At 41.9% G+C, this 13,441-nt stretch overlaps 1 protein-coding gene across 1 annotated transcript in view; it reads right to left on the bottom strand.

The window, feature by feature from the left end:
- Window positions 1–12,806, bottom strand: part of LOC311112677 (IgGFc-binding protein-like) — a gene marked incomplete at both ends in the record, with an annotated part of 49,796 nt that extends 36,990 nt beyond the window's left edge. Inside the window, 19 exons of the mRNA XM_084155811.1 lie at window positions 173–311; window positions 477–676; window positions 1,104–1,245; window positions 1,537–1,675; window positions 1,896–2,024; window positions 2,425–2,573; window positions 3,721–3,965; window positions 4,720–4,849; window positions 6,887–7,077; window positions 7,354–7,452; window positions 7,651–7,789; window positions 7,965–8,164; window positions 8,592–8,733; window positions 9,025–9,163; window positions 9,426–9,554; window positions 9,975–10,123; window positions 11,285–11,511; window positions 12,235–12,364; window positions 12,741–12,806. Of these exons, the coding sequence (XP_084011937.1) occupies window positions 173–311; window positions 477–676; window positions 1,104–1,245; window positions 1,537–1,675; window positions 1,896–2,024; window positions 2,425–2,573; window positions 3,721–3,965; window positions 4,720–4,849; window positions 6,887–7,077; window positions 7,354–7,452; window positions 7,651–7,789; window positions 7,965–8,164; window positions 8,592–8,733; window positions 9,025–9,163; window positions 9,426–9,554; window positions 9,975–10,123; window positions 11,285–11,511; window positions 12,235–12,364; window positions 12,741–12,806 (2,884 nt within the window). The remainder of the gene's footprint in view (window positions 1–172; window positions 312–476; window positions 677–1,103; window positions 1,246–1,536; window positions 1,676–1,895; window positions 2,025–2,424; window positions 2,574–3,720; window positions 3,966–4,719; window positions 4,850–6,886; window positions 7,078–7,353; window positions 7,453–7,650; window positions 7,790–7,964; window positions 8,165–8,591; window positions 8,734–9,024; window positions 9,164–9,425; window positions 9,555–9,974; window positions 10,124–11,284; window positions 11,512–12,234; window positions 12,365–12,740) is intronic.
- Window positions 12,807–13,441: the final 635 nt, after the last annotated feature.

Below are 13,441 nucleotides of genomic sequence, written 5' to 3'. Positions count from 1 at the left end.
GATATAAGATAGAGAGACATTATAGCCTAGTCTCAGAACAGTTTGTGCTGTCTGGTCAACTCATATGATCACAGCCTGGTAACCTACCCTGACTTCCAACACGTCAGACGTCAAAACACCATTTTGAGTATTTGTGGGTGTTTGTACAGACTGTTTATGTAAGTGGACTTACTTGTAGGGTAGCAGTCCAGCTCTCCACCCTGGACCTTACACTCGTGCATTGGAGGGCAATCAGAGGGACTGCAGGTGACGAAGGGAGCGTTACAGTAACATTTCATCTGACAGTCCTCCACGTACCAATCCTCACCAGGCTGGAGGGAGAGAGGGGGGAGAGGGAGGGAAGGAGGGAGGGAGAGACAATAGTTAATCAGTGATTGGTTGCTGGTTGGTTACATACACGTCACACACACACACACACTATGTCCATCACTTGACACACACACATAAACACACAAACACGCACACAACAAACTCACCTCGTAGTACTGTCCGTTGGTGTGTTTGCAGCCACAGGTGTTCTCTTTGACACACTTCCCGGCACTGAGGATATAACCAGGGTCACACACACAACCCTCTGAACAGGGAGCATCACACCCCGTGGGGGGTCTGGAGGCACAGGTGGGCTGACAAGGGGCGGCACAGGGCACGTACTGACTGTTGGGGGGGCATGTCAGAGCTGGAGAGAAGGAGGGAAGAGGAGACATTAGGAGATAGGTCTACTTTAAAACATGACTGTCGCTTAGTAATGAATTTGTTGATTATACGGAATAGTACTGTTTGAGTGGATTGTTTGGTCTTTGACGTGCTAATAGCAGCAGGGTCTTTGGTGAGTGAATGAATGATTATTATATTGATCACTACAATTTCCATCTTCATCATCAATATCCGTCTCTTCCTTGTTATTAGCATGTATAACATGAATCTGTTCCAGGGTTGGGGTCAATTCCACTGCAATTCCAGTCAATTCAGGAAGCACATCGAAATACCAATTTCAATTATCTTTAATGCTTTTCAGTGAGGAATATTTGGAATGAGAATTTGGTTTATTTTCTGAAATGACTGGAATTTAAATGGAATTGACCCCAACACTGATCAATACTCACGGCAGAAAGTGCTGTTCCTCCAGGTTCCGATGGTGACTCCTCGGTCCTGACACTCGTTGACGTAGGACTCGATGGACTCACACAGAATGGGTTGAGCACCATCCAGCTCGCACAGGTCAAACAGACAGTCCTGGAAGAAACTCTGAAATAGACACACATAAAGGTACAAGTGTCATCGATTTGCTCACAAAGCTTGGAGGTTTTGGTTACTTACGTGCAAAAATAAAGTTCATTGAAGTAAATTGTATAAAACGTATTTAAACATTCCTAAACTAAATGTGTCTATACATTTGCAAAATGTCTTTCTTGGGAGTGAGATTTCACACATTAAACAAACTTTCTTTTATCGTAAAGAACCTATACACCATACATTACAGTAATTACACACATTGGGGTAAGACGCTATATACCACACATTACGCTAGTTACTCACATTGGGGTTGACCTTGGGGTGACAGACAGCGAACGGTCCGTTCTTGTCCAGTAGCATGCCGCAGTAGCCAGAGCTCTCATACCTGTCCAGTTCATCATCAGTACAGCCTGGGACGGTGGTGTTGGGCTTCTTGTTACAACTGGAGTGAGAGAAAGAGTGAATCAGTTGTGTGTGAGTGCCTGTGTGTGTGTAGTTGTTATATGTGAGTGCCTGTGTGTGTGTGTGTGTGTGTGTGTGTGTGTGTGTGTGTGTGTGTGTGTGTGTGTGTGTGTGTGTGTGTGTGTGTGTGTATGTGTGTGTGTGTGTGTGTGTTTGTGTGTGTGTGTGTGTGTGTGTGTGTAAATGGTGGCCAGACTAACTTGGGATCTGTGACCCAGCTGTGTCCAAAGTCATTGGGGTTGGTGGTCAGAGAACCGTCTGGTTTCCTGAAGTCATCTTTGGAGTTTCCATTGTAGTCTCCACACAGTCCACACAGCTTGTCTTTATAGCTGAATACAGAGGAGAAAATTGGCCTATGAGTCAAGGATTTTCTCAAGCATTGTAATGACAACTTTATAAAATAAAAATATTACAATGTGAGAAGTTTCTATTTGGTTAATATGTTTTGTGTTGTGTTATTATAGCTATTTTTAGGGTATATCATGTCGGGGTCACCAAAACTGTAATAGGGAAACCAAGCTGCATAGACCCCATTTTTGGTCTCTCTCTCTCTCTCTCTCTCTCTCTCTCTCTCTCTCTCTCTCTCTCTCTCTCTCTCTCTCTCTCTCTCTCTCTCTCTCTCTCTCTGTCTCTCTCTCTCTCTCTCTCTCTCTAGCTCAGTGTGTGTGTTCTCTTCAGTGTTTGTATGTTCTCTTTCTTCAGTGTGTGTGTGAAGCAGTTTTGACTCACTCCTTGATGACTTTGATGTCCATGTAGTGGTTTCCGTCATATCGTACGGTCACACCAAAGTCCATGGCTACAGTGTAGTGTTTACCAGACTTCAAAACAGACACGCCTGTAGCTGGTGTCAGTGGGATGTTCACATTGGTACCATTCAACTAGGAGGAGAAGAGGACACAGACATGGGTTAGTGAGGGGCATGCTTTTTAGCTTTCCTCTTTTTAAGCTGTCCAGTGTCTGTGTTTTGCATGAATTTTATGTATAATGAACAAAGAATTTAACGCAACATGCAACAATTTCAAAGATTTTACTGAGTTTTAGTTCAAATAAGGAAATCAGTCAATTGAAAAAAATTAATTAGGCCCTAATCAATGGATTTCACATGACTGGGCAGGGGCGCAGCCATGGGTGGGCCTGGGAGGGCATAGGCCCATCCACTTGGCAGCTAGGTAAACCCACTGGGGAGCCAGACCCAGCCAATGACTTTGTCCCTACAAAGGGGTTTTACTGCAGACAGAAATACTCCTGAGCACACCCCATCCCCCCTCTGACGATCCCGCAGGTGAAGAAGCCAGATATGGAGGTCCTGGGTTGGCGTGGTTACTCATGGTTTGTGTTTGTGAGGCCGGTTGGACTTACCACCAAATTCTCTAAAACGGCTTATGGTAGAGAAATGAACATTCAATTCTCTGGAAACAGCTCTGGTGGGCACTCCAGCAGTCAGCATGACAATTGCACGCTCCATAAAGACTTGAGACACCTCTGGCATTGTGTTATTTGACAAAACTGCATATTTTAGAGTGGCCTTTTATTGTCCCCAGCACAAGGTACACCTGTGTAATGATCATGCTGTTTAATCCGCTACTTGAAATACCACACCTGTCAAGTTAATGCATTATCTTGACAAAGGATGAAATGCTCACTAACAGGGATGTACACAAAATTGGGCATAACAATTCAAATAAATAAGCTTTTTGTGCGTATGGAACATTTCTGGGATCATATATTTCATCTCATTAAAAATGGGAGCAGCACTTTACATGTTTCCTTTATATTTTTGTTCAATATATTTAATGCTGCTCAGGAATTTGCCTTTGGTGACAATAAAGATTTATTCAATAGAATGACAAACTGTTCCTGACTTTGTATGTTACTTTACATCGGCTCTGCATTTTATCAGTATTTGTTTCCATTGTTACGTTTTTAAACATTTTCAAATGTCATTCTTATCTATCTCCATCTCTCTCTTTCTCTCTCTCTCTCTACCCCCAACCCCATCCCTCCATCAATCCCTCTCGTTCTCACCTGCACTGTGCCTCCCTTCAGGATGGAGATCTTCACGCTGCGCACATACACATGCACAGCCTTCAGGTAGGAGATGGTTGGGTTGTTGAAGCGGTTTTCATTGTCGGCATGCACCTCGTAGTGAGGCACTGACGTGTGGTTACAGGGCTCTGACATCAGGTAGCTGCAGTTCCCCATGAAGTTGTATTTCTTCTTGTCGAAGGTGGTGTAGTGAGGGTCGCCAGATGCTACACAGGTAGAGGTGGCTGGGGGGAATAGTGATATAAAGTTGTGAGTGAGATTAGTAATTGGCTGGTGGAAAGAATACTGACTCAGTGTTCACATAGTTTGGGTTCGTTTTTTCACCAAGTGATGCCTGACATTATGTAAATACTGTTCTCCAAGCCACACATAATACATGTTTACTGTATATATGGCTGTCTGTTTGCATAGCTAGGAATCAAACTCTAGGAACGATCCACTTTACTGTAAGTTGGATGTTTCCAAGGGTTTCACGATGGTACTCCTTAACAATATAATTGATTCTAAGAACCTTTCATCTTTATACAAGTTATTATAAGTGACCTAATACAAGTTATGATAAGTGAGCTAATTCAAGTTATTATAAGTGACCTAATACAAGTTATGATAAGTGAGCTAATTCAAGTTAAGATAACTGAGATAATACAAGTTATTATAACACAGTTAATACAAGTTATGATAACTTAGCTAATACAATAACTGAGCTAATACAACTTATGATATCTGAGGTAATAGAAGTTATGATAACTCAGCTAATACAAGTTATGATAACACAGCTAATACAAGGTATGATAACTGAGCTAATACAAATTACGACAACTCAGCTAATACAAGTTATGATAACTGAGCTTTTACAAGTTATGATAACTGAGCTAATACAAGTTATGATAACTGATCTATTACAAGTTATAATAACTGGGCTAATACAAGTTATGATAACTCAGCTAATACAAGTCATTATAAGTCAGATAACAGTACCTTTAGGATAGCATGCACCGTTGCGGCACTCCTCCGTGGGAGAGCAGGAGTTGTCCACACAGTCCAGGGTGTAGTTTCCGGCACAACGACACAGCTTGGAGCAGCCGTCACCAAAGATGATCTCTCCTGGCTAAAAGGACAGAGACAGGGAGAGAGGAATTATTAACATGTTGTTAGATAATATACATTTTTTTTGTTTATTTGTGCATTCTGTGAATGTATGTGTGTGTTCCTTGCGTCGTTGGTCCTTTTTAAAGGATATTTGTGACTCGTTTCAGGAAACTAGGCCTATGTCGCCCATCACTACTTCACAGGAGAGGCATTTCAAGTATTTTTTATTTTTTATTTTTAATCAAAATGCATTCTTTGGCAGAAATGCCTTCTGGAACAGGTGAACTTTCATGTGCCTTAAAAACAAATTGATACGCTATCTCTTAAAACAAATACAATTGTGAAATTACAAGCCTAGTTGGTTTAGCCACGACAAAGACAGGAACTTTTCCACAACCCATGATTGGCTGCGATATTGGATGGGCTGGACATGCCGAGAGATGAGTTTGGATTTTTCTGCCATTTATTATACTTCTGTCTATAACGAGCTATTTAGTATGTGTAGGTAATCCTTTCTAAAGTGGCTTAGTTGAAAGATATCCCGAAGATCTGCACAAGTGTTGCTAAGGCTCTCCAATTTCTGGAGGACCGAGTTTAAAAAACAGTGGAATGCCCTGTGGAAGCAGAGTATGATAGCTAAGGAGATGGAGAAAATTCTGGCGTTTGATTGGAAATGCGGAGGGAGTCGAAAAGAGAACACAAAAGGCTGTTGTATAAAACACCTTTCTGGATTACATCTTCAAACTAAGGGCAACCATGGCATCCGTGACAGAAAGGGGAAAGTGTTCATCCATGTAAGAAAGTCTAGCTATTTACATTTTCAGACATTATACATTTCTAATTTTGGCAGAAAGTCATTTTCATTGCAAGTTAAAGCTAATGTTATCTAGCTAACATTAGCTGGCTGGCTGGCTGGCTTGCTCGCTAGCTAACGTTGCATGTTTGATTTGTGTAGTAATGTTATTCGTATCTCAGAGGCATTTGCATTGCTAGTTATGGCCTAATGTTAGCTCGCTATCTAACATTGAACCTAGCTAGTTGGTTAGCTTAGGTAACTGTAGATTCACGCAGGGTAGTAATGTTAAGAGTTGGGATTATGGTTTGTTGTTTAACTAGCTAGCTAGCTACATGTCTAAACAAAAGACTCCACTATGCAAGTAACCTTTTCACTGTACCGTTTATACCTTCTAACAAGCTAGAAACGAACCAAAAACATAGTTTAGAAAGTTGCTTTTAGTTGCCTGGTTTGCTAGATTGACATATACTAAATTCATTTTTTAACTGATGTGTTTATTGCTGTTAAAAGGCACCAGTTATGCTATTTTAGACCCCCAGGCTGCTGATGTCATGCAGACTTTCATTTTTGGTTCATACTTTTTCATAACAACAACGACAATAGAATGTTCATGATGTCATTGCGACAACTGTATACAGACATGTCGATAGAATTAGTATAAACCAGCCTTTAGTCTTGAAATATTTGGTTGTACACTATCGTCCTCACTGTTTAGCACATGGCCTCACAATCCTTAAGGAGATGGGTGGGGCTAAGGCTTAAGAGGGTGTGAACGATGCTGAATGGGTGTACACATAGAAGAGCTCTCCAGTAGGTGTCCCAAAACATTCAAGGGCCATTTTCTCAAAAGTGGGGTTACAAGTTTATCAACTTTCAAAGCAGAATTACTTTCCCATTGTTCCTGAACTGCAGTGTATGATATACAATTTTGTAGCTCTGAGCCTCTATTTTCAACCAATGTAAAAAATACAATTTCAAATTTTGCAACATAAGATTGAATCGAGGCGGTTGGTCACATTGGTGATGTGCTGACCTGAGCAACATCAATTTCCATGTGAGTGGACATTCTGGACAGTAAAAGTAGTGTATCATATGATATCGTATGTTATTGTGTATCACATCGTATATAGTGTATCATATATCGTATGGTATTCCGTATGGTATATCACATATAATATTGTGTATCACATTGTATTGTGTCATATTCTATCATGTTGTACATTCTTAACCACAGACTAACAATCCCAGATGGTCTCGTACCTCATAGTAGTCACCTCCCTCCAGACAGCCACAGGTTTCTATGGGGACACAGCGTCTGCCTTTGAACACGAAGCCTGGCTTACAGAAACACGCACTGATACAGGAGCCAGTGCAGTTGGTGGAGGGTTCCTTACAGCTGGGGATGCAGGCTGGGCCACACTCTATGTACTCAGCATTGGGAGGGCACGTCACTATTGGGGGAGAGATGGAGAGGAGAATGGGGTGGGGGGGGGGGGAGAGGGAGAGGAGAATGGGTTAGGGGGAGAGAGGGAGAGGAGGATTGGGTGTGGGGGAGAGAGGGAGGGAGAAAGGCAAAGAAGAGAGGATAAGGGGGTGGGGTGGAAGGGAGACAAGGGGTTAATATCAGGAATGATTAGGTAACCAATTCATCGATTTGTGCAAATACAGAAATTGGATTCTGAATCTGATCGTGAGAATGAGAACAGGTGATTGTCTGTTAATCTCACCTGGTGGTTTTGTGGTTGGAGGTTTTGGGGTAGTAGGCTTGGGAGTAGTTGGTTTAGGTGTAGTTGGTTTGGGAGTAGTTGGTTTGACTGTAGTTGGGGCTGAGGGATAGAGGGAGACATCATGAGATATAAGAGAGAGAGACATTATAGCCTAGTCTCAGATCAGTTTGTGCTGTCTGGTCAACTCATATGATCACAGCCTGGTAACCTACCCTGACTTCCAACACGTCAGACGTCAAAACACCATTTTGAGTATTTGTGGGTGTTTGTACAGACTGTTTATGTAAGGGGACTTACTTGTAGGGTAGCAGTCCAGCTCTCCACCCTGGACCTTACACTCGTGCATTGGAGGGCAATCAGAGGGACTGCAGGTGACGAAGGGAGCGTTACAGTAACATTTCATCTGACAGTCCTCCACGTACCACTCCTCACCAGGCTGGAGGGAGAGAGGGGGGAGAGGGAGGGAAGGAGGGAGGGGGAGAGATGGAGGGAGAGACAATAGTTAATCAGTGATTGGTTGCTGGTTGGTTATATACACGTCACACACACACACTATGTCCATCACTTGACACACACACATAAACACACAAACACGCACACAACACACTCACCTCGTAGTACTGTCCGTTGGTGTGTTTGCAGCCACAGGTGTTCTCTTTGACACACTTCCCAGCGCTGAGGATGTAACCAGGGTCACACACACAACCCTCTGAACAGGGAGCATCACACCCCGTGGGGGGTCTGGAGGCACAGGTGGGCTGACAAGGGGCGGCACAGGGCACGTACTGACTGTTGGGGGGGCATGTCAGAGCTGGAGAGAAGGAGGGAAGAGGAGACATTAGGAGATAGGTCTACTTTAAAACATGACTGTCGCTTAGTAATGAATTTGTTGATTATACGGAATAGTACTGTTTGAGTGGATTGTTTGTTCTTTGACGTGCTAATAGCAGCAGGGTCTTTGGTGAGTGAATGAATGATTATTATATTAATCACTACAATTCCCATCTTCATCATCAATATCCGTCTCTTCCTTGTTATTATCATGTATAACATGTATCTGTTCCAGGGTTGGGGTCAATTCCACTGCAATTCCAGTCAATTCAGGAAGTACATCGAAATACCAATTTCCATTATCTTTCATGCTTTTTAGTGAGGAATATTTGTAATGAGAATTTGGTTTATTTTCTGAAATGACTGGAATTTAAATGGAATTGACCCCAACACTGATCAATTCTCACGGCAGAAAGTGCTGTTCCTCCAGGTTCCGATGGTGACTCCTCGGTCCTGACACTCGTTGACGTAGGACTCGATGGACTCACACAGAATGGGTTGAGCACCATCCAGCTCGCACAGGTCAAACAGACAGTCCTGGAAGAAACTCTGAAATAGACACACATAAAGGTACACGCGTCATCGATTTGCTCACAAAGCTTGGAGGTTTTGGTTACTTACGTGCAAAAATAAAGTTATTTGAATTAAATTGTATAAAACGTATTTAAACATTCCTAAACTAAATGTGTCTATACATTTGCAAAATGTCTTTCTTGGGAGTGAGATTTCACACATTAAACAAACTTTATTTTATCGTAAAGAACCTATACACCATACATTACAGTAATTACACACATTGGGGTAAGACACTATATACCACACATTACGGTAGTTACTCACATTGGGGTTGACCTTGGGGTGACAGACAGCGAACGGTCCGTTCTTGTCCAGTAGCATGCCGCAGTAGCCAGAGCTCTCATACCTGTCCAGTTCATCATCAGTACAGCCTGGGACGGTGGTGTTGGGCTTCTTGTTACAACTGGAGTGAGAGACAGAGTGAATCAGTTGTGTGTGAGTGCCTGTGTGTGTGTAGTTGTTATATGTGAGTGCCTGTGTGTGTGTGTGTGTGTCTGTGTCTGTGTCCGTGTGTGTGTGTGTGTGTGTGTGTGTGTGTGTGTGTGTGTGTGTTTGTGTGTGTGTGTGTGTGTGTGTGTGTGTGTGTGTGTGTGTGTGTGTGTGTGTGTGTGTGTGTGTGTGTGTGTGTGTGTGTGTGTGTGTGTGTAAATGGTGGCAAGACTAACTTGGGATGTGTGACCCAGCTGTGTCCAAAGTCATTGGGGTTGGTGGTCAGAGAACCGTCTGGTTTCCTGAAGTCATCTTTGGAGTTTCCATTGTAGTCTCCACACAGTCCACACAGCTTGTCTTTATAGCTGAATACAGAGGAGAAAATTGGCCTATGAGTCAAGGATTTTCTCAAGCATTGTAATGACAACTTTATAAAATAAAAATATTACAATGTGAGAAGTTTCTATTTGGTTTCTATGTTTTTTGTTGTGTTATTATAGCTATTTTTAGGGTATATCATGTCGGGGTCACCAAAACTGTAATAGGGAAACCGAGCTGCATAGACCCCATTTTTGGTCTCTCTCTCTCTCTCTCTCTCTCTCTCTCTCTCTCTCTCTCTCTCTCTCTCTCTCTCTCTCTCTCTCTCTCTCTCTCTCTCTCTCTCTCTCTCTCTCTCTCTCTCTGTCTCTCTCTGTCTATCTCTCTCTCTAGCTCAGTGTGTGTGTTCTCTTTAGTGTTTGTATGTTCTCTTTCTTCAGTGTGTGTGTGAAGCAGTTTTGACTCACTCCTTGATGACTTTGATGTCCATGTAGTGGTTTCCGTCATATCGTACGGTCACACCAAAGTCCATGGCTACAGTGTAGTGTTTACCAGACTTCAAAATAGACACACCTGTAGCTGGTGTCAGTGGGATGTTCACATTGGTACCATTCAACTAGGAGGAGAAGAGGACACAGACATGGGTTAGTGAGGGGCATGCTTTTTAGCTTTCCTATTTTTAAGCTGTCCAATGTCTGTGTTTTGCATGAATTTTTATGTATAATTAACAAAGAAATTAACGCAACATGCAACAATTTCAAAGATTTTACTGAGTTTTAGTTCAAATAAGGAAATCAGTCAATTGAAAAAAATTAATTAGGCCCTAATCAATGGATTTCACATGACTGGGCAGGGGCGCAGCCATGGGTGGGCCTGGGAGGGCATAGGCCCATCCACTTGGCAGCTAGGTAAACCCACTGGGGAGCCAGACCCAGCCAATGACTTTGTCCCTACAAAGGGGTTTTACTGCAGACAGAAATACTCCTGAGCACACCCCATCCCCCCTCTGACGATCCCGCAGGTGAAGAAGCCAGATGTGGAGGTCCTGGGTTGGCGTGGTTACACATGGTTTGCGTTTGTGAGGCCGGTTGGACGTACCACCAAATTCTCTAAAACGACGTTGGAGGTGGCTTATGGTAGAGAAATGAACATTCAGTTCTCTGGAAACAGCTCTGGTGGGCACTCCAGCAGTCAGCATGACAATTGCACGCTCCATAAAGACTTGAGACACCTCTGGCATTGTGTTATTTGACAAAACTGCATATTTTAGAGTGGCCTTTTATTATCCCCAGCACAAGGTACACCTGTGTAATGATCATGCTGTTTAATCCGCTTCTTGAAATACCACACCTGTCATGTGAATGCATTATCTTGACAAAGGATGAAATGCTCACTAACAGGGATGTACACAAATTTGTGCATAACAATTCAAATAAGTAAGCTTTTTGTGCATATGGAACATTTCTGGGATCATATATTTCATCTCATTAAAAATGGGAGCAGCACTTTACATGTTTCCTTTATATTTTTGTTCAATATATTTAATGCTGCTCAGGAATTTCCCTTTGGTGACAATAAAGATTTATTCAATAGAATGACAAAACTGTTCCTGACTTTGTATGTTACTTTACATCGGCTCTGCATTTTATCAGTATTTGTTTCCATTGTTACGTTTTTTATCATTTTCAAATGTCATTCTTATCTATCTCCATCTCTCTCTTTCTCTCTCTCTCTCTACCCCCAACCCCATCCCTCCATCAATCCCTCTCGTTCTCACCTGCACTGTGCCTCCCTTCAGGATGGAGATCTTCACGCTGCGCACATACACATGCACAGCCTTCAGGTAGGAGATGGTTGGGTTGTTGAAGCGGTTTTCATTGTCGGCATGCACCTCGTAGTGAGGCACTGACGTGTGGTTACAGGGCTCTGACATCAGGTAGCTGCAGTTCCCCATGAAGTTGTACTTCTTCTTGTCGAAGGTGGTGTAGTGAGGGTCGCCAGATGCTACACAGGTAGAGGTGGCTGGGGGGAATAGTGATATAAAGTTGTGAGTGAGATTAGTAATTGGCTGGTGGAAAGAATACTGACTCAGTGTTCACATAGTTTGGGTTCTTTTTTCACCAAGTGATGCCTGACATGATGTAAATAGTGTTCTCCAAGCCACACATAATACATGTTTATTGTATATATGGCTGTCTGTTTGCATAGCTAGGAATCAAACTCTAGGAACGATCCACTTTACTGTAAGTTGGATATTTCCAAGGGTTTCACGATGGTACTCCTTAACAATATAATTGATTCTAAGAACCTTTCATCTTTATACAAGTTATTATAAGTGACCTAATACAAGTTATGATAAGTGAGCTAATTCAAGTTAAGATAACTGAGATAATACAAGTTATTATAACACAGTTAATACAAGTTATGATAACTTAGCTAATACAATAACTGAGCTAATACAACTTATGATATCTGAGGTAATAGAAGTTATGATAACTCAGCTAATACAAGTTATGATAACACAGCTAATACAAGGTATGATAACTGAGCTAATACAAATTATGACAACTCAGCTAATATAAGTTATGATAACTGAGCTTTTACAAGTTATGATAACTGAGCTAATACAAGTTATGATAACTGATCTATTACAAGTTATAATAACTGGGCTAATACAAGTTATGATAACTCAGCTAATACAAGTCATTATAACTCAGATAACAGTACCTTTAGGATAGCATGCACCGTTGCGGCACTCCTCCGTGGGAGAGCAGGAGTTGTCCACACAGTCCAGGGTGTAGTTTCCGGCACAACGACACAGCTTGGAGCAGCCGTCACCAAAGATGATCTCTCCTGGCTAAAAGGACAGAGACAGGGAGAGAGGAATTATTAACATGTTGTTAGATAATATACTTTTTTTTGTTTATTTGTGCATTCTGTGAATGTATGTGTGTGTTGCTTGCGTCGTTGGTCCTTTTTAAAGGATATTTGTGACTCATTTCAGGAAACTAGGCCTATGTCGCCCATCACTACTTCACAGGAGAGGCATTTCAAGTATTTTTTATTTTTTATTTTAATCAAAATGCATTCTTTGGCAGAAATGCCTTCTGGAACAGGTGAACTTTCATGTTCCTTAAAAACAAATTGATATGCTATCTCTTAAAACAAATAAAATTGTGAAATTACAAGCCTAGTTGGTTTAGCCACGACAAAGACAGGAACTTTTCCACTACCCATGATTGGCTGCGATAATGGATGGGCTGGACATGCCGAGAGATGAGTTTGGATTTGTCTGCCATTTAGCATACTTCTGTCTATAACGAGCTATTTAGTATGTGTAGGTAATCCTTTCTAAAGTGGCTTAGTTGAAAGATATCCCGAAGATCTGCACAAGTGTTGCTAAGGCTCTCCAATTTCTGGAGGACCGAGTTTAAAAAACAGTGGAATGCCCTGTGGAAGCAGAGTATGATAGCTAAGGAGATGGAGAAAATTCTGGCGTTTGATTGGAAATGCGGAGGGAGTCAAAAAGAGAACACAAAAGGCTGTTGTATAAAACACCTTTCTGGATTACATCTTCAAACTAAGGGCAACCATGGCATCCGTGACAGAAAGGGGAAAGTGTTCATCCATGTAAGAAAGTCTAGCTATTTACATTTTCAGATATTATACATTTCTAATTTTGGCAGAAAGTCATTTTCATTGCAAGTTAAAGCTAATGTTATCTAGCTAACATTAGCTGGCTGGCTGGCTGGCTTGCTCGCTAGCTAACGTTGCATGTTTGATTTGTGTAGTAATGTTATTCGTATCTCAGAGGCATTTGCATTGCTAGTTATGGCCTAATGTTAGCTCGCTATCTAACATTGAACCTAGCTAGTTGGTTAGCTTTAGCTAACTGTAGATTCACGCAGGGTAGTAATGTTAAGAGTTGGGATTA

This window comes from Coregonus lavaretus, assembly GCF_964263955.1.
Source record: "Coregonus lavaretus genome assembly, chromosome: 39".
Lineage (NCBI taxonomy): Eukaryota > Metazoa > Chordata > Actinopteri > Salmoniformes > Salmonidae > Coregonus > Coregonus lavaretus.
The sequence above is the reverse complement of the archived record's forward strand: the minus strand, read 5'-3'. Positions and strand labels throughout refer to the sequence as shown.